The 21196-nt window shown below is 52.3% G+C and overlaps 1 protein-coding gene across 2 annotated transcripts; it reads left to right on the forward strand.

Moving 5' to 3' along the window:
• Positions 24-20962, forward strand: DUOX2 (dual oxidase 2). 2 transcript variants are annotated; one of them, NM_213999.2, is given in 34 exon segments: positions 66-160; positions 787-863; positions 1141-1230; positions 1494-1658; positions 2245-2432; positions 2582-2783; positions 2884-3050; positions 3408-3468; positions 3889-3985; positions 4434-4524; positions 5082-5184; positions 5617-5780; positions 6582-6757; positions 6952-7070; positions 7437-7574; positions 7797-7910; positions 8083-8285; positions 8576-8761; positions 9697-9922; positions 10002-10095; positions 12017-12204; positions 12704-12773; positions 13200-13283; positions 13799-13977; positions 14110-14340; positions 14516-14615; positions 15317-15366; positions 15652-15779; positions 16014-16167; positions 17801-18033; positions 18279-18437; positions 18789-18944; positions 19101-19229; positions 19495-20962. In NM_213999.2, coding segments are annotated over 33 exon segments (4638 nt in total). In that variant the 5' UTR covers positions 66-160; positions 787-793; the 3' UTR covers positions 19618-20962.

Consider the following 21196-nt stretch of genomic DNA (forward strand, 5'->3'; position numbering starts at 1 on the left):
GGAAGAGATCATGCAAATAAGGGGTGGAGGTCACTATGTAAATGAATGAGCGCCACCTGCACAGCAAGAAGCAGAGCCTCTGTCCAGATGCTCACACCTGGTGCAGCTCTGGTCTGAGTGGACACCTGCGCAGCTGGACTCAGAGGACCCAGTGAGAAGGGTAAGAGTGAAGCCCTGGAGGCTGAGAATCTGTGGAGCTGGGGAGGAGAAGCAGGGAGAGGCGGGGAGCAGAATAGAGAAGTAAAGATTCCAAGAAAAAGAAGACGAATGACCCCAGTGGGGGTCCTAAACCAGAAGTTAGACCGGGGGCCTATTAGGGCCTGATCTTCCCATCCCTAGTGTCCATGCACAGGCATTCACTGAGGAATACAAGGGACTGCAGGTCCGAGGCTTTCAGCTCACTAGCCACTTTACTTTCCCTGCCTCCTCTATGAGAAGCAGTTCCTGAAGGGTTGGGATTCAAGTCTTTGTGAGGGACCTGGAAGGCTGGAGGTAAAGTTCTGCCAGGGACTGACAAGCCCCAAAGGACTTATGCCCCAGGGGTTCCTGTGTGTGGTGAAGGTTACTTCAACAAGGTGGTGGAGAGTGGGGACCAGTGACAATGCCTACAGGGCTGCTTGTGCCCTAAAAAGAGTGGCTACGGGTGCTCTGGTGATGCTTCTAAAAACTTTGCTCTAGAAGTGGACACAGCTGGCACCTTCTCCCCCACCGCCAGCTATAGGTGTGGGTGTGGGGGATGCCTGATCAGTGCCCCTCACGTACCACCTCCCACCCCTCTGGCTTCAGGGTAAGCATGCTCTGCATAAGACCAGAGGCACTGGTGCTCTTAGGAGCTCTGCTGACTGTACCCCTGGATCCAGTAGGTAAGTATCAGGTGCCCCTAGCTTCAAGATGAGATGTCACCTAGTCCCCCCTGGTTGTTGGGGAAGGGAGAAGTGAGGGTAAGAGGCTCCCTGAGGCTGGAAGATCGGGTCAGATCGCTGAGTGGGTCAGCCTGGAGAGAAACTTCCCAGCGCAGACGCTGCCCAAGTATTGCCACTTGGGTCGGGTTGCGGGCAGCCGGTGGCCTTGAGAAGCACTGGCCAAGAGTACAGGGCCCCAGAGAGGCTAGCACTGAAGGGATCACTCTCTGACCCACAGGTGGCCAGGACGCACTCTCACTGACTTGGGAAGTGCAGCGCTATGATGGCTGGTTCAACAACCTGAGACAACACGAGCATGGTGCTGCGGGTGCGTCTTGCAGTCTGGGAAGGGGGTGGATGTAGAGGGTGGAAAATGGCTAACGGAGGGCAGGAACGAAGGAGGTCCTGTGCTGAGAAGCCAAGAGAGAGCATCACCAATCACCTGCCTGTCTGCACAGTGACTCCACTCCAGGGGCAAGAAAAGCGGTCTCATCGGAGGGAGTGGGGACTTTGAGGGAGGCTTAGGATGAGGTTCCTGGGCTTGCTGGGAACAGATTACTCAGACAGAGCCTGGTTCCCTATTTCCCGCAGGCTCCCCGCTGCGGCGCCTTGTACCAGCCAACTATGCAGACGGTGTTTATCAGGCTCTGGGGGAGCCACTGCTACCTAACCCGCGCCAACTCAGCCACACAACTATGCGGGGCCCAGCCGGGCTTCGGTCCATCCGCAACCGCACGGTGCTGGGGGTCTTCTTCGGTGAGGGCAAAGTGGAAGAACACTGGGGTTGACCTGGCTCTTTGCTCACTGCCTGGGGAGAGGGGCCCTGAGGCCTCTTTCCAAGTCCATGGGAGACCTACCTGACTCTGAACCACCTCCCTCCCCCACCGAGCAGCACTTCAAGGCTTTCTCCCTCTTGGAGGGCCTTCAGGATGATGATTCAGAGGTGCTTGCTCTCCTAATTTTTCTGTAGCCCCTTACTCAAACCGGGGAGTGCCACTAACCCCCATTGCAGCTCTTAGGAGCTGAGTCCCCTGCTGCCCCTCTCCTCCAGTTGTGATTCTAACCTCTTTCCCTGGAAGAGGGATGGGGAACCGATATCTATTAGGAGATGGGGACTGGTCTGGGGGAGCACTTAGAATAGCTATATTATTTTGATTCTCACAACCTATGAAGTGGGTGAGGAGGGTACTATATAACCCCACTTTAAATACCGATTAGAAAAACATTCTAGAGCTGACAGCGAAGCTTGCACAGGAACATTTGTCTTTAGGCTCTTAAGAAATTGGCATCAGCTCTGGCTGTGGGAGTAGAGATCTCACGAGTTTGCACCCCATGGCCTCAGGCTACCACGTGCTCTCGGACCTGGTGAGCATTGAAAAGCCTGGCTGCCCAGCCGAGTTCCTCAACATCCACATCCCGCCCGGAGACCCCGTGTTCGACCCGCACAAGAGCGGGGACGTGGTGCTGCCCTTCCAGAGGAGCCGCTGGGATCCCAACACCGGACAGAGCCCCAGCAACCCCCGGGACCTGGTGAGCAGGGCAGGCGGCAGGGCCGAGGGACCGGACCCGAGGCAGGTGGGGAGAGGCTCCCACCCGCGCCCGACCCTCGCCCTCCCTGACCCGCCTCGACCATCCGACCCCCGGCTCAGCCCCCACCTCCGCTCCCGCCGTCCCCTCAGACCAACGAGGTGACGGGCTGGCTGGACGGCAGCGCCATCTATGGCTCCTCGCACTCCTGGAGCGACGAGCTGCGGAGCTTCTCCGGCGGGCAGCTGGCGTCGGGGCCCGACCCCGCCTTCCCCCGCCAGGCGCAGGACCCGCTCTTCATGTGGACGCCGCCCGACCCTGCCACAGGGCAGCGCGGACCGCAGGGGCTGTACGGTGAGGCCGGGCGGGGACGCGGGCCGGGGGTCGGCGAGGTGCACCCGCCTCGGTCCCACCGGCGCTCACCTTCTCCCCTGCGTCCCCGCGGCGCGTGCAGCCTTCGGGGCGGAGCAAGGGAACCGCGAGCCCTTCCTGCAGGCGCTGGGCCTGCTCTGGTTCCGCTACCACAACCTGTGCGCGCAGAAGCTGGCCCGCGAGCACCCGCTCTGGGGGGACGAGGAGCTCTTCCAGCACGCGCGCAAGAGGGTCATCGCCACCTACCAGGTCAGTCGCAAGGCTCCTCGCCCACGTCCTGGTCCCCAGAGCCGTCCCTCCTTGCACAACCCCACGGAGAAACACCCCTCCCCCTCCCCGAGAGCTACTGTCTCCCTGAAAATGACAAGGAGGCAAAGCGTTACTTAGACAAGAGATTTCCTAGTGATTATTGTTTAGCTGTCGCCCTCCCCGACCCCCTGGTTCCTTGTGGGGGACAGGCACCTCTGCCCCTCTCCTGTTTGAGTGACTCTCCCCTGACTGCCCCAGCCTGGTCCTCATCTCCCACCTAGGCCTTTCCTGGGCTCAGATCCCTTCAGGACAGCAGCTCCAGCGCTGGCCTCCCCTTTCCCCTCTCTTGACCCTCAGAGCATCACTATGTATGAGTGGCTGCCCAGCTTCCTGCAGCAAACACCTCCAAATTACACAGGTAAGGGGGTTGGGGAACACCTGGACTCAGGAGGATTTATAGAGAGGAAGAGGTAATCAGGATTCACAGAAGAAAGAAGACAGATGGGTGTATGTGATGCGAGTATGTGAACAGAGTTCCCTTCGTGGCTCAGTGGTTAATGAATCTGACTGAGGTTGTGGTTACGATCCCTGGCCTTGCTCAGTGGGTTAAGGATCCGGTGTTGCCCTGAGCTGTGGTGTAGGTCACAGATGTGGCTTGGATCTGGCGTTCTTGTGGCTCTGGCATAGGCCAGAGGCTACAGCTCCAATTAGACCCCTAGCCTGGGAACCTCTATATGCCGCAGGAGCGGCCCTATAAAAGGCAAAAAGACAAAAGAAAAAAAAAAAAAAAAGAGTATGTGAGGAAGGAGCTTATTTCTTTTATTACTCTTGCGGGCAGAGTACCGGCCTTTCCTGGACCCCAGCATCTCCCCAGAGTTTCTGGCAGCCTCTGAGCAGTTCTTCTCCACCATGGTGCCTCCTGGTGTCTACATGAGGTGAGGGAGGGTCTGACTGCGCAGCACACTGGCAGAGGTGAAGAACCAATGGCCTTGGGGGCCTGGGGTCTTTTATATACCCCCACAATTCCATAGGGGAAGAGAAGCAGAATTTGGTGCCCTGAAACAGAATGCTGAGATAGGAATTTCAGTCTTAAACAGGGAAATCTCCTCAGTTCTTCCTAATGAGGCTGAACTTCAGTTGCTGAGAGCAGGATTTGTCCAGCATCTGGGTCAATCCCTTCTTCCCCTCCTACCCTGTGTGGACAAAGAGAAATCTCTACCTTCCACCCACACTGAACATATGTCAAATTCCTACTGTGTTCAAGGACATTCAAGGACCACTCCTCAGTATTGGCCAAAAATTCTCTGAGTCCTTTACCTCACTCAACCCCGTCTCAGATTCTTCCCTGCATTCTCTTACCACATCCTTGATTCCCCATTTCAGAAATGCTAGCTGTCATTTCCAGATGGTCCTGAATGAGAGTTATGGCAGTTTCCCAGCTCTCAGAGTATGCAACAGCTACTGGATTCGAGAGGTCAGCCTGGGACCAGGGGCAGGGGAAGGTGGTTAAGGTCAGTCTCGTCACACAGGCTGGGAATTGCAACAATTCCAGTTCTTGGGTGTTACTGCTCCAGGGTTGTGGGAGATGAAGGGTAGAGCTATCCAAAAACTATCTGGGGGAGTTCCCGTAATGGCTCAATAGTTAATGAATCTGACTAGTAACCAAGAGGTTGCTGGTTCGATCTCTAGCCTCACTCAGTGGGTTAAGGATCTGGAGTTGCTGTGAGCCATGGTGTAGGTTGCAGAGTGGCTCGAATCTGGTGTTGCTGTGGCTGTGGTATAGGCTGGCGGCTACAGCTCCAATTTGACCTCTAGCCTGGGAACTTCCATATGCCATGGGTGCGGTCCTAAAAAGCAAAAGGCAAAAAAAAAAAAAAACCCCAAAAAACAAAAAACAAAAACCTATAAGAGAGTCTAGGATTGGCCAAGGGCCCTTTGTCCTGAGTGCCGCAGTGGTCCTGAGTGAGCGGGACCCAGCTTTTGAGAGGGGCCTGAGACCCTACCTTGAGTGTGTTGCTTGCTTATTTTCAGAATCCCAATCTGAACAGTGCCGAGGCAGTGAATCAGCTGCTGCTGGGAATGGCCTCCCAGATTTCAGAGCTGGAGGACTGGATAGTGGTTGAAGATCTGAGGGGTGAGCTCTGAGGGTCCAGAGGCCCGGGAGGTACCTACAATGCAGGAACACAGATAAACACACAGCCAACAGCCATTAGAAGAAAATGAACTTTATTCTAAATTACCTAAGTCTGAATATGTGGGGGAAGGGTAACACCACAATCTCTGGTGCTTTAGGTCTCTAAATGTCTTTAATCCAGCCCTGCCTTGAGATTAAGGAGGTGGGCCAGGGAATTTACTGGTTGGTGACTAGAACAGTCCTGAGTCTTGGGGGAAGAGTCTTACCAGCAAAATTGGCCCTGGTTGTACATGGTGACCTTGACTCCATACCAAGGCAAATCACATGCTGAGGAGTATTGAATGTGGGTAGTGCCAACAGCCAATTCAAGGCTGCTGGGCTGAAAAAGGTTAGGGGAACTGAGCCCATAGCCTGATCCTCTCTCCTCCTTAGATTATTGGCCTGGCCCTGGAAAATTCTCCCGCACTGACTATGTGGCCAGCAGCATCCAACGTGGTCGAGATATGGGGCTGCCCAGCTATACCCAAGCCTTACAGGCCTTGGGTCTAAATACACCAAAGAACTGGAGTGACTTCAATCCCAACGTGGACCCTCAGGTCAGGAATATTGATGATAATAATGGCAGCTAAAGCTTTCTTGTAAAGATACTGTTCTAAGTTGTTTATATATGTAACACATTTAATCTACATCAAGAAGATGTCACAGGGTAGATACCATCATTATCCCCATTTTACAGATGACATAAGTGGTAAATCAGTCTTGGAGGCAGGATTTTTTTTTTTTTTTGTCTTTTTGGTATCTCTTTGGGCCGCTCCCGTGGCATATGGAGGTTCCCAGGCTAGGGTTCGAATCGGAGCTGTAGCCACTGGCCTACGCCAGAGCCACAGCAACGCGGGATCCGAGCCGCGTCTGCAACCTACACCACAGCTCACGGCAACACCGGATTGTTAACCCATTGAGCAAGGGCAGGGACCGAACCCGCAACCTCATGGTTCCTAGTTGGATTTGTTAACCACTGCGCCACGACGGGAACTCCCGGAGGCAGGATTTAAATTCAGGCATCCAATTTCAGAGTATTCTTACCATTACATTATACCATTTCCCCAGAGCGGCTCATGGGTTGGGTGCCACTGTCCTATTCCTGCAGTATTTCTCCTCATGTGTTGGGTGACGGTGAAGCTGCTAACTACAGGCAATCTGGCTAGTGACATATACTGGTCCTCTAAACTTGTCACCACCTGAGGGAGGCTGCCTAGAAAGAGGAGACTCCTTCAGGCCTGAGCAGTAAACCAGGCAGCTGATAGGGTCCTATGTTTGAGGGATGGGGCAATAATGACTGCCCTCCTAACACAGAAATACATATACTTTCACACTCCTCACCTCCTGTGGTGCCCCAGGTGCTGGAGGCCACAGCTGCCCTGTACAACCAGGACCTGTCCCGGCTGGAGCTATTCCCTGGGGGGCTCCTGGAGAGCTATGGGGACCCTGGACCCCTCTTCAGCACCATCGTCCTAGATCAGTTTGTGCGACTGCGAGATGGTGACCGTTACTGGTTTGAGAACACCAAGAATGGGTAAGGCCCACCTGGATTCCTGCCTCAGACTCTACCTTGGCCTGGGCCCCAGACCGTCTGCTGGTAAACAGCTCCCACTGTCCCACCACCTGTCCCCAATCCCTCTAGGTCTCTTTTCTCATCTGGGTCCCTGAGTCTGGGTTTGCTGGAGACATGTGTCTCCTTCCAGCAATTCCTGGCTTTCTCCAACTTAGGCTCTTCTCCAAAGAGGAAATTGCAGAAATCAGAAGCACCACCCTTCGGGATGTGCTGGTGGCTGTCACAAATGTGAGCTCCAGTGCCCTGCAGCCCAATGTCTTTATCTGGAATGAAGGTAGGTGGCCTGGGAGAATGCAAGTGATGGTGGCCAGAGAAGGGACAAAGTTTGGGAGGGGAATCACTTGGTGCTGTCTAGGGAACTAGGCCCCAGGCATCTCCTTCTGTGTTAGGCTGGAAGGCCTGCCTTAGGCCGCCTCCCCCACTGGAGACTAGACTGGTTTGCAGGATGTACCTTGTGGCCACCTTGAGGTGGGCACTGAGAGATGGGATGTGGAAAAGGAGTTTTTTGAGGGGAACAAGTTCCAGGGAGGTAGGCCTGGGAGGGAGAGGGGTACCTAGTCCTTTACAGGAGAGAGGGGAAGGATGCCTGGCCAAGGAGTGGGATCCTCAGACTTTGAGGTCTTCTTTTCTTTTCCCTCAGACTCACCATGCCCTCAGCCCCAGCAGCTCACAACCGAAGACTTGCCGCACTGTGTACCCCTGACTGTGATCCAATACTTTGAGGGCAGTGGTCCCGGTTTTGGCATCACCATCGTAGCTCTGTGCTGTCTTCCGCTAAGTGAGCCCTTCACCCTCCTCACCCATCTCTCTTCTCCTGGCTCCCCTCCTCCCCACAGGCTGCCCCCACCCCTCATTACCCACAAACCTGTAGGGCTAGCTCCTAGGTACATTTGAAGCCAGGCTCAGGGGGCCTTGGGAAGGGCGAGGCAGCAGCCAGAGTGTCAGTGGCGCTATAGGCAAGGGGCTCCCCTCCCCACTGGCTCCTTCTGACTCCCTTCAGTGAGCCTGCTTATCTCTGGGGTGGTGGCCTATTTCCGGAGCCGAGAGCGCAAGAAGCTACAAAAGAGAGGCAAAGAGAGTGTGAAGAAGGAAGCAGACAAAGATGGAGTGTCAGGTAAGATGGGGTGGAGGGGAGGGAAGGAGGAAGGGGAGAGATGAGAAGGGCACTGGGAGAAAGAACAGGGCTATAGGTGTGGGGGGTGTCAGCTCAGACTGAGTGGAACCGTACTGAGGGCAGGGGCCTGAAGACCTCTGCTGAACCACTCTGCCACATTGTTCTTTCCCAGCAATGGAGTGGCCAGGCCCCAAAGAGAGGAGCTACCCTGTCAGCATCCAGCTGCTCCCAGACAGGCATCTGCAGGTCCTGGATAGGCATCTCTCAGTGCTCCGTACCATCCAGCTGCGACCCCGACATCGAGTCAACCTCATCCTGTCCAACAACCTTGGGCGCCGCACCTTGCTGCTTAAGATCCCCAAGGAGTATGACCTGGTATGACCCAGCCGGCCTCCCCTGCCTGGGCTGCCCTCACAATCTCCTTTCTCAGGTCACCTGCTTCACAGCTACAGAGCTCACCTGTGAAGGCTGATGCTGGGGAGAGACACTTTCTTCCAAGGTCTCCAGACCCCACCCAACTCTCCCTCTGACCCCCTTGGGCCACTCACCTGGCCCCAGCCTGACTGGACTGGGGGACAGCTTTTCTCTCCTTCTCCCAACCCAAGCCCGTTTGAGAGGAGGCTCAATCAGAGGCTTGAGCACTCTCATGGCCTTCCTCCCACCAGGTGCTGCTGTTTAACTCTGAGGACGAGCGAGGCGCCTTCGTGCAGCACCTGCAGGGCTTCTGTGCGAGCTGTGCTCTGGGCCTTGACATAGATGAGATGGGTGAGAGCGAGCTGTTCAGGAAGGCTGTGACCAAGCAGCAGCGGGGCCGCATCTTGGAGATCTTCTTCAGACACCTTTTTGCCCAGGTGCTTTTTGGAGATGAGACTCGGCCAGGGGTTGGAGGGAACATGGGCTGGACAGGACCATATGTGTGGGGTGAACTGAGCTTCTTCTCTGTGGACTGGAGGCAGACAGCGTTAGTTGAATTGAGGCTTTGCCACTCACTAGCACATTGCCTTAGGTAAATTACATAATCTCTGCTCTATATTTCAGTTTCTTCATCTATAAAATAGTGATTAAAATAGGATCCATCCCCTTGGGTTGTTGTGATGATTCAGGGAGATAGTCTACATCAATGGTTCTCAAAGTGTGGCTTCTGGACCAACAGGAGCAGCCTTACCTGATTTGTTAGAGATGCAAGTCCTCAGGACCTTCCCCCAGACCTAGGAAATCAGGAACTCTGGGGTTGGGCCCCAAGCCCTCCAAGGGATTCCAATTCACTCTAAAGTTTGAAAAACACTTTCATATATAGTGTTTAGCCCAAGTGCTTGGTACATTGCATAGGCATTTAGCAAATGGTAGTTACATGTATATGACTTTTAAAATCAGGCACATGGCAGCCCTGTTTGAAATGACAAGAGAATGTTGTCTCCAGCCCCTTCTTGCCTGTTCACTTGTGTCTACTGTGGCTTCTGTCCCCAGTGTAGGCTCCGTCACTGCATTCCCAAACTTTGCCCCTCCTTTTCCCTACTCTCTCCCCTGCTGCAGACCAGGCACCATTCCTATTGTATAAGGCTTCTGGTTCTTGGGTCCAGGGGGAAAATGGGCTGGTCGCTAGAGATTTGAGTCACCCCCTCTGCAGAAGCATAGAGGCCCAAGTCAGAAGTTTAATGACCAGGAGCAGCCACCAGGGCTCACCTGTTCAGATTTGGACTTTGGGGAGATGTGAGGGGTCACTAAACTGCTTCCATCACAGGCCTCACCTCCTTCTCTCCCACCCTCTGCTGCTGCCCGAGTGCAGGTGCTAGACATTGACCAGGCGGATGCAGGGGCCCTGCCCTTGGACTCATCACAGAAGGTGCGGGAGGCCCTGACATGTGAGCTGAGCCGGGCCGAGTTTGCTGAGTCCCTGGGCCTCAAGCCCCAGGACATGTTTGTGGAGTCCATGTTCTCTCTGGCTGACAAGGACGGAAATGGCTACCTGTCCTTCCGAGAGTTCCTTGATGTCCTGGTGGTCTTTATGAAAGGTAGGGGAAGGATGGACCATCCCAGGAGCCAAATGTCTTTCAGCAGAGAGGTGACTGGCATCCCCCTCTCTCTTCCCAGGCTCCCCAGAAGACAAGTCCCGCCTCATGTTCACCATGTATGACCTTGATGGGAATGGCTTTCTCTCCAAGGATGAGTTCTTCACCATGATTCGGTATGGGGTAGGCCCCTCCCATCTTGAGGCTTCCTGATATTTTAAATAGGAAGACAGGTCAGAGAAGAAGTAGATAAAGAGGTTTTGTGGCCATATGCATTGATAGGTGGCCTAGGTACTACATCTCAACACTCGGAGCACACAGATTTAAAAGTTTATCTGGTCAAGCCCCTGCCTCCAGGAGGGTCTATATCTGCACTGTCAACACCAACCAGAAAATTCTCCTTAGTTACAAAAAACAACCAACATCAAGATAACCAGTAACACTTGGGTCATTGCTGTGGCTTGGGTTTGATCCCTGGCCGGGGAACTTTCATGAACTGTGGGTGCTGCCAAACAAAACAAAAACAGAAACAACCACTCTAAAAAAAAAAAAAATGAGAAGTGTGGTATGAGGAAGAGTCTATATGATACTCTAAGAATAAAGTAACAGCTACATCTGATCTGTTGCTATGGTAAGACAATCTTCATTTGGTAACTTAAAACTGTTAATGGCTAAAAAAAAAAAAAAAAAAAAAAGATCAGTAACAAAGCCCACTAACCCCTTTTAGATGCCTTTGGGTCTCTGCTAACTTTTCTAACACTGTGCTTTACACAGTGAAGTAGTGAATCATGGGGGACGGATGCCTTGGTTACTGCCACTATTAATCACCACAACAGGCAGGAGAGACATGGAAAGTTCTTCTATCTTCCAACGCTTCTGTCTTCCTGCTACTTAAGCCATGTGTGGTTGTGGTGTGCCAATAAAGACCAGATTTGAGCTCATAGACTTCTTATTCCTAAAGACAGTCCTCCAGTAACACAGCTGCCTGCAGCTCTCTAAGGACAGGGTTGATACCTCTCTTTGTTTCCTGTTGAATCTATCTCCTCCACACTGTGATTGGCACATAGCAGACATCTAATACATAGTTAACTGAGTCAAATGAAACAAATAAGTAAGTGAATAAATAGAATGCATAAAATATCCCAGATCCTTTTCACTTTTCTAGTCTTGTAACCTTCCCATTGCTTTCAGCATTCTCCTTAACTGCCACATCCTCTTATACTCCAGATACCATAACTGGACTTGGGCTTCTGAAAGGGGTAGGGTGAAGTGGTCATCCCTCGCTGGGTGTACCATGCCACTGCAGGTGGGCTCTAGGGAATCTAGGGGAGGGTTCCTGCCCCCAGGGACTGAGCCCCCCTCTACTCGTTCTGTACTCAGTGTGGCTCTTTCTCAGTCTCACCCTGAGAAAGTGGGATGGGGTGTGTGTGTGTGTGTGTGTGTGTGTGTGTATTTTATGTGATGGTAGTCCTTGCTGTGCCATGCATGCAAAGGTCTTTTTCTTCTGGATTCACTCAAACTTGCAGTTTTGTTTGCTTTTGTTCCAAAGTACATTCTAAGAAAAGAGCATAGCCACTGTAGCTGCTACTGTGGGTGCTGTCACATTGGGTGTGGAGATTCTGCTGACTGTGCCCTGGGGTTTTGGCATGAGGAAGCAGCAATGATTGCAGCCACATCTCTTTCCCCTACTTCTGTTGTCTGTGCCCCCACTGGACTGTGAAAGGGGAGCTTGGCGGTGGTGTGGGAAGTATCAACACAAGAGAGTGGGCAGAGGGCCTGCCATGCAGGCGAGAGGGCCACAGCACCCCTGGACATATCCTTACACTAAGTGGACTTTCATCCCAGCTGTAGATGCCCCCCTGTTTGAGGACTGCTTTCTTTAATTGGTCAAGGTCACTTTCAGTCTTGTTCTGCCTTTCAAGCCTAGGGCCACCCCACCCAGCTTAGTGTCAGCAGCAGGCTGGATGAACACCTTCTCAGTGCCATTTCCCGGGTCACTGTTAACCACATTAGATAATCTGAGTCCCGCCCTACCCTGAACCTGCCTGAACTTGACCTTCCGGGTGACAGGCTGCTTTCTCTCTGGTCCTCCCCCAGGTCCTTCATCGAGATCTCCAACAACTGCCTGTCCAAGGCCCAGCTGACCGAGGTGGTGGAGTCCATGTTCCGGGAGGCTGGCTTCCAGGACAAGCAGGAGCTGACGTGGGAGGACTTCCACTTCATGCTGCGGGACCACGACAGCGAGCTCCGTCACACGCAGCTCTGCGTCAAAGGTGGAGGTGGAGGTCTGTGAGTTTAGGAGGAGTCAAGGAGTCTTCAAAATGAGAGTTCTTGTTTCTTTTTTAGTCCTTGGTGCTTAGTACAGAGGTAGGCACATGTAATGAAGGATATCACATACAGTTGTGCAATATGTGCACAAAAGTGCCCACTGAGGGGTCAGGACGGCTGAAATCCAGCCTACGTGCTGCTCACTTGCCATGCACATTGGGCTAGGGTGTGTCTGGTCAGAGGAAAAGGCCCTATTTTCTTTACACAAAGGACCTGCAGGGTTTCATCCACCTGGAGGAGCCCCCTTTTCTAATTGCACAAAGTCACCACATTGTCTAGCAGTGGCTGCCCTGTGTATAGTGGAAGCTCAGTGTGGGCAGTGAGGGGAGCAAGGCTGGAGCCAGAGATGAGGACATGACCAAGTCACTGGCAAGTGCCATGGCAGCTTCCTGGGACAGTTTCTCTATGCCACGCAACCCTCCTGGGGAAGCCTGTCCAGCTTCTTGTTCTCCCCAGGTGTTGGAGTCATCTTTAAACCAGACATCAGCTGTCGAGTGTCATTCATCATTCGGACTCCTGAGGAACGGTGAGCAGGAATGAGGCACTGGGATGTGACCTGGCTGAGTCTCCTGCAGAGAAATGAAGGAAGCAGGGCTGGTGGAATCAGTTCCTGGGCTAGACATTTGCCCTCTGAAAGTAGCTCTCAGTGCATGGTTATTCCTAGCTCAGATTCCAGCTGCCTCACACACATACCCCTTACCACTCAAGAGCCTGGCTCTCTCTCTGCCCCTCCAGGACAGACTCACTCTGTAGAACAGATGGTCATATCACATTAATTTCTTCTACTTTGCCTCCTGTCCAGCTTCTCGCCACCAATTTTGTGGGGAGGTTCTATGGGTAGAAATGAGTCCTAGGATCTACCCCCACCTACCCATCCTCCAAGCTTTGAACTGGGAGTTCTTCTGCAGCTGCAAAGACAAGGGGAGAATGAGCCCCATTTTTCTTTTCTCAGCTCCTCCCCTCAGGGAGTGAGGCTCCCTGCCTCAGAAGCCTCAGAGTTGGGAGGCCCTGTGCTGAAGAAGAGGTTTGGCAAAAAGTAAGTGTTTCCCAGACCTCTGGCCCAAGGAAATATGGGGAGAAGTCTCAGAGTTTCTTGCCTGTCCATACCTGCATACACAAGGCACCATCCATGTGTCTGTGACCTGATTTGCAGGCTATAGAGTTGAACGACTCTTCAACCTCCTCTAACCTTTTAACCCTAATCTTTAGCCAAGGGGCCTGGTTCTCAGATGCAACACCAAGAAGGCAGTGAGGAGTCTCCTGGCTTTTGCCTGCTTTGGGCACAGCAGTGAGGCCTGTGTAGGGAGCGGGAAGAGCTAAAGACAGGCAGACAGGAAGAAGAGGAGGTGGAGTAGTGGGGGGATGGAAGAGTGGGCGGATAAGGCAAATAAAGATGAGAAGAAGTGGAAATCCACTTCCAAAATGCTTTTTCCTTCATCTGTTGTGACCCATCCTGATGGCTGCCAGATCACCAGGTCTCCTTCACAGGGTTGCATTTAGGAGAGACTAGGTTGTCCTTACCTCACGGCTGCCTACCTACCTTTGTTGCAGGGCAGTGGTGCCCCCTCCCCGACTGTACACAGAGGCATTGCAAGAGAAGAAGCAGCGAGGCTTCCTGGCCCAGAAGCTGCAGCAGTACAAGCGCTTTGTGGAGAATTATCGGCGGCACATTGTGTGTGTTGCTATCTTCTCAGCCATCTGTGCGGGATTATTTGTAGAGCGTGCTTACTGTAAGAGTTCCAGGTTGTGGGAAGGGAGATGTGAGAGTTTTCTGGTTGCTCTTCCACTCCTCAGCATCTGGATGGGGGACCCCAAGGATTGTGACTCTGTGCTGTGCTGACCCACCCCCACTCTGCCCCCAGACTATGCCTTTGTCTCACCACCCTCGGGCATTGCAGAGACCACCTTTGTGGGCATCATCCTGTCTCGGGGCACGGCAGCCAGCGTCTCTTTCATGTTCTCCTACATCCTGCTCACCATGTGCCGCAACCTTATCACCTTCCTGCGAGAGACCTTCCTTAACCACTACGTGCCCTTTGACGCTGCTGTGGACTTCCATCGCTGGATCGCCATGGCTGCCCTTGTCCTGGCCAGTATGTGGCTCCTGGGCACTCGCCACTGCTGCAGCCCTCTGGATCTAGCTGTGAGGGAGACAGTGGGGAGACTGGAGCTAGTCATACTTCTTTCCTCCATGTGCCTCCTCTCTCCTCAGGGCCGGAGGTAGGGTTGGCACTAGGAGACATATCTAATAGCATTTGTCTCTTTCAGTTTTGCACAGTGTTGGCCATGTGGTGAATGTCTACATCTTCTCAGTCAGCCCCCTCAGCCTGCTGGCCTGTGTCTTTCCCAGTGTCTTTGTGAATGATGGGTCAGTTCTGGAGAGGGTCCCCCTTGGGAAACCTGGGGCAGGCCTGAGGGTACAATAGAAGATATTAGATGGCCCTAGACCCTCTACTCTTTCACTGAGTGAGGGTGAGAAGCTAGCCCCCTTGCAGAAGCTGAGAGGTGACTTCCTTGACCACAGGAACGAAACTGGCTGTGATTGGCTAGGAAAGGAGTTTGGGAGGTGAAGTTGGAGACTTTTTCCCACGTGTTCCTGACACACAGCTTGCTATCCTCAGCCTGTCATCCACTCACTGGGCAAACATTTATGTTGCATGTCTTATGTGTCCATCTACCAGCCAGAGAGTAGGGATGCCAAAATACATGCAGTCATTCAACACATGTTTATTGAGCATTTATTCTGTGCCTGGCATTGTTTGAGCGCAGGGATAGAGCATGAAGAAAAGCTCCCTGTCCTCATGGAGATTATAGAATATGAACCATGCACTCAAGGAAGCAAAAGTCAGATGCAGTAGGAGAATTCAACAGTAGGAGGAAGACTTGCTGTGAGATCAGAGTGTGGAGCTGCAGGAGGCTGGGTGCCATGTTCTTTGGAAGGATCCCTGGCCATCTGGGTAGAGGCCCAGTAACCTCTGTGTTCAGGGTCAGCAGGAACAGAGTCACATTGTGACAGTGGTGGAGCCCTTCCTGCCCTAGCCTGAGGCTCTATGTGCCTTTGCCCTACAGGTCCAAGCTTCCCCAGAAGTTCTACTGGTGGTTCTTCCAGACAATCCCAGGTAAAGAGTGGGCTGTGTGTGAAGTCTGGGGATTCTGTCTGAGGACTTCTTTTGTCGCCATCTTCCCATGAATACACACTTGTCTATAGTGGTCATAGGTTCTCTTTGCAGCCTCCAAGATAAGCCTTCAGTTCTAGCTTCTTCACGCAAGCTGTTCTGGGAGCCAGGGAGAAGGAGGGAAGTCGGAGAAGGAGAGCAGAATTGGGAAATAACTCTCTGATATTCTCAGCCAAGGCTAAGGTTTTGAGACTAGGGACTCTCTGACCCTGTCCCCACCATCCCCAGGTATGACAGGGGTGCTCCTGCTTGTGGTTCTCGCCATCATGTATGTCTTTGCCTCCCCCTACTTCCGGCGCCGCAGCTTCCGTGGCTTCTGGCTCACCCACCACTTCTATATCCTGCTCTACGTGCTGGTAAGGGACTTCTCTGGGCAGGGCCAGGCCGCTGGGCAGAGACAGGAAGCAGGCTGAGTTGGAACTAAGAGCTCAGACTGAGACTCCAAGATCTGATACCACAGTCTGTACAGACTATGCCAGCCTCATCTACTTAGCCCAGGCCCAGGGCCCAGGCCGGAAGTATCTGGGTAAGGTGGGTACAGGAAGGGTGTCTGGCTGGGCCTGAGCTTTACTAACTGGCCATGTCTCCAGCTCATCATCCATGGCAGCTTCGCTCTGATCCAGCTGCCCCGCTTCCACATCTTCTTCCTGGTCCCAGCACTAATCTATGTGGGGGACAAGCTGGTGAGCCTGAGCCGGAAGAAGGTGGAGATCAGCGTGGTGAAGGCGGAGCTGCTGCCTTCAGGTACCAGGCCTGCCCTGACCCTGGGTGGGGAGCAATGGAGGTCAATTCATAGGACGTGGGAAAACAGCTCTCTAGAACTCCTCATCCCATTACTGCCTCTGATAGCATGTCAGGGACGCCTGCAGCTTTCCTGATGGAACTGCAGCCCTCAGAAGGGCTGTGCTTAGTCCCCAGGAGGTGTAGACAGTGAGAAGTAACTATGAGAAGAGGTGGCTGAAAGTGCATTCAGAAAGTTTTAAGGGAGTTCCCATCATGGCGAAGTGGTTACTGAATCCGACTAGGAACCATGAGATTGCAGGTTCGATCCCTGGCCTTGCTCAGTGGGTTAAGGATCTGGCCTTGCCGTGAGCTGTGGTGTAGGTCACAGACGTGGCTCGGACCCTGCATTGCTGTGGCTGTGGCATAGGCCGGCGTCTACAGCTCCAATTAGACCCCTAGCCTGGGAACCTCCATATGCCACGGGTACGGCCCTAGAAAAGACAAAAACAAAAACAAAAACAAAAGTTTTAAGGACAAGAAAGACCTCGCTTGTGTGCAGGGCAGGGAACCATATATCTGTCTCCTATTCCTTTATTTAGAAAAAGAGACATACAAATGGTCAGGACTGAGGATCTGTTGTTGAGAGTCAGTATTGATCAGAGTGGGGATTCATATCACTGTAGAGGATGGCAGAAAAGGATTTAAGTGTTGTGGAGCCATCTAACCTTCAGGACTCACATAGTAAGAAAATAAACCTCACTACAACTTTCTTTCAATCATAACTATTTAAGAGAAAAATCTCAGCATGGTGTTAGCGTGCCTTTTGCACCATCCAATACTTGGAGAATCTCCTTTCCCACAAAGAGGCTCAGCTGTGGTCAGGCAATTAACAGTATCCCGCTAAAATTTGATAAAACATGGTGCCTTCTATTTAGAGCACATGATACAGGTTTTCTATCTACATTAGTGACCTAAATGTTCTTGTTAACGTAAATTGAATTGAAAAAGTAAGTCAATTTAAAGAAAAACATGAGGGAGTTGCCATTGTGGTGCAGTGGAAATGACTCTGACTAGTATCCATGAGGATGCAGGTTTGATCCCTGGCCTCACTCAGTGGGTTAAGGATGTGGGTTGCCGAGCTGTGCAAGTTTCGGACATGACTTGGATTCTGCATTGCGGTGCCTGTGGTGTAGGCTGGTAGCTGTAGTTCCAATTTGACCCCTATCTGGGAACTTCCATATGCATTGAGTGCAGCTCTAAAAAGCAAAAGAACAAAAACAAAACAACAACAACAAAAAACCCACACACATGGCACATCACAAAGGTAACTCTTAAACTGTGGAGGTTTGGTAAACACTGAAATAGTACCTGGGTTGCCTAAGGTCCCCTGACTTAGTAAGCTGGTATCCAGGACAGTGCTATCAGACCTGAGCAGCAGAGAGGAGGGGAGGGGCTAGAACAGGGAATCAGAGAAGCCTAGCTCTTGAATAATCCAGGAAACAGGAGGAAATCCTCCAACTCTCAGCAAAAGAAGCCCTACTCACTCAGATCATGAGGCTGCTTCTGGTGTGTGGAGAGGACAAGGTACTTGCTAGTCCTTAGGTACTAGGAGCAAGCTCTCTAATCCCTGCCCCTCCCTTCCTATGATCTCCAGGAGTGACCCACCTGCAGTTCCAGCGGCCCCAAGGCTTTGAGTATAAGTCAGGACAGTGGGTGCGGATTGCCTGCCTGGGTCTGGGGACCAATGAATACCATCCTTTCACACTGACATCAGCACCCCATGAGGACACGCTTAGCCTGCACATCCGGGCAGTAGGGCCCTGGACCACCCGCCTGAGGGAGATCTACTCACATCCAATGGGTGATGGCTATGCCAGATATCCAAAGGTGCTCATCACTGGGAACCACTTTTGGGGCTCTAACATTGACAGAAGGTCTCTGCTCTCCTCACCCTTTAGATAAGAAGTCCCAGCCACCACAAAGCCAGACTGGGAGAGGGCTGGGGTGACTCAAAGAGACAAGGATGCTCCCATATCCTTCTTCTCCCTGTCCCATCTACCTCTCCTCTGCTATTTCTAACTTCAGAGCTGGGGCAAGGCCAGGCTTACCATATATTCCTCTTCTGTTGACAGCTGTACCTCGATGGACCGTTTGGAGAGGGCCATCAGGAGTGGCATAAGTTTGAAGTGTCAGTGCTGGTGGGAGGGGGAATTGGGGTCACCCCCTTTGCTTCCATCCTCAAAGACCTGGTCTTCAAGTCATCTTTGGGCAGCCAAATGCTCTGTAAAAAGGTGAGTGTCCCTCTCCCATTCTTCAAAGGAATGGAGACAGACAGCCTGACTGTATCCTCACATCACAGCAGAGTAGCATGAGAAAAAGCCCCTGGCTTCTAGGCACTGAGTCTGCTGAGGCCACTCATATGCAGTTGTCCAAATGCCAAACATTTGAGGGAGGGTAGGTGGTTTAGATAGAAGGACCTCTGCTGGGGTGTGTGGCTAGAAGCCTTGGATCAGGCTTGTGGGTCCTGCCAGAAGTTTGGTGGCTGTGAGTGGTCTAGGAATTCCCAGCCTCTCAGGTAAAGGCATTTGAGGCAGAGGAACCTTGAGCTGCACGGAGTTTGAGTCCTAGTCATGTGTCCCCAGATCTACTTCATCTGGGTGACACGGACCCAGCGGCAGTTTGAATGGCTGGCTGACATCATCCGGGAGGTGGAGGAGAATGACCACCGGGACCTGGTGTCTGTGCACATCTACATCACCCAGCTGGCTGAGAAGTTTGACCTCAGGACCACCATGCTGGTACGTCAGGGCTGGCCGGGTAGGGCAGCTCGGTGGGTATGTGGGTTGGCAGGGCAAAGCAGGATGGCCAGGGGCAGTGGCTGAACCACCATCTAGACTAGGAGCTGATCCTGGCTCTGGCTGGCTGTGACCTTCCTCCTCTACTCCCTCCTCCAGTACATCTGTGAGCGGCACTTCCAGAAGGTGCTGAACCGGAGTCTGTTCACGGGCCTGCGCTCCATCACCCACTTTGGCCGCCCTCCCTTTGAGCCCTTCTTCAACTCCCTGCAGGAGGTCCACCCACAGGTCAGTACTACCCCCACCCATCCTTCCCCTGCCAGGACTTCCTGGCCTTTAAGCAGCTTGCAGCAGAGGACCCAGGATGGGGTGGAGTGTTGAAAGAGGGCCTTAAACCCTACCTCCTGCCTCCCCAACACAAGCATCCTCCTCATGGCCTGGGGTCCATGCCCTGGTCGTTCCAGCCAGGCTTGAGAAACAGCTCCCTCCTTGGGAGTAAGCATCTCAAGCCTGAGTGCTTCTCCTTCAGCCACTACTCCCCACGACTTAACAGGTGCGGAAGATTGGAGTGTTCAGCTGCGGCCCTCCAGGAATGACCAAGAATGTAGAGAAGACCTGTCAGCTCATTAACAGGCAGGACCAGACCCACTTTGTGCACCACTATGAGAACTTTTGAGCCCACCCTCCCTGGTTCCTGATTCCTCCATGGGCCAGCTCTGCTGGCAGTTTCTGTCAGAACTCACTTCAGGCCTTAGCTGGAAAGCTGGAAGAGCCTCTCCCTCATTGCCCCATCTGTTCCCATGCTCTGAAAAAGTAGAGAAGACCCTTTCAGCAGGCTGTGCCAGATGAAGTGTGTGTGGGGGGGGAATAGTCCCTGCCTTGTGACAACTGTGGAGGTGAAAAGATATGACAGGATTTGCCTCTGATAGGTCCCCGTGTCTGTTTTCCTTCCATAAAATCAATGTATTACTTTGGTATTTTCTTGGCCTAGGCATTTGAGGGAGGACAGGGTGGAGAGCCTAATGTGAAGAGAGGGCTCAGAGTGAGAATCTCCTCAGAGCCCAGATTAGAAGCCACAATGCTTAGAACCTGGACAGCCTGACCACCTCAATTCAGTCTCCAAGGCCCTTTCCCTCCAGCTCTAGCCCCTGCCCCTTCCTGCTCCCAGGGAGTCTTGATGTTCCTGGTATGTGCCAGGAATGCCTGCTGCCCTGACCTCTTGGCAGGCCCTTCTCTGAGCCCACTAGAGAATCCCCTCAGCTCCAGGACCAAGGGAGTCCAGCCTCTCTGCCAGTCATCCAGAGTCCCCTCTCAGCTCCTCACCTCCACAGGAGTTGGATGACCAGCTGTCTTGCTTTGCCCAGGATTCTCTAAGTCTTAGCACTGAAACTCTCTTGTCCTAGGAAACCCCTCAGTCCCAGGCAAATCAAGACAGCTGATGGCCTTCCACAGGAGTCATCCTGGAGCATCACCTCTATACCCTTTAAGACCCTTCCTTTTCCTTCTTCAACTGAGTCTTTCTCAAAGCCAAGCTTTAATTTTTTTTAAAAAATTATGTATATAAAGCTGTTTCAAAATAGTTGCATAAATAGGATGTAAAAAAAATTATGTATAATTTGCCAAAAGTAAAGTGTTCAAATTTTAAAGTTACCATGTACTGCATGTAGTACTACAACACAAGTCAAGATATAGAACATTTCCATTACCCCTGAAATTTCCCTGTACTCCTTCCAGTCAGCCTCCCCCAACACTTAGAAGCTACCCATCAATGTGATTTTTTAAAATTGCTCTAGATTCGTTTGGTCATACTGAATGTACTCTTTTGAATCTGGCTTCTTTCACCCAACACAATGTCTCTGATTCATTCATGTTGTTGTGTGTATCAATAGTTTGTTCCTTTGTATTACGTGTTACATAGTCCACTGTAAGGATATACCAAAGTTTGTCCAATCTTCTGTTAATAGACATTTAAATTGTTTCTAGTTTTTGATAATTATGAATAAAGCTGTTATGAACATTCTTGGATGTATCTTTTGATGAACGTAATGCACTCATTCCTCTTGGATATACATCTAGGAGTGGAATTGCTGGGTCACAGAGTCCTCTAGCCAATAGGGCCTGTGTCAGGGAGAGTTTCAGGCCATCTCCACATTGCTGCCTTGGGCTTCTCTCCTTGTTGGTCCTACCCTCTTCCAACAGGTCAAATGCCCTTAGTTTCCTACTCTCTGTATTGAAGGAATCTCTCTGGAAGGGAG

Source organism: Sus scrofa, chromosome 1 (assembly GCF_000003025.6).
Source record: "Sus scrofa isolate TJ Tabasco breed Duroc chromosome 1, Sscrofa11.1, whole genome shotgun sequence".
Classification (NCBI taxonomy): Eukaryota; Metazoa; Chordata; class Mammalia; order Artiodactyla; family Suidae; genus Sus; species Sus scrofa.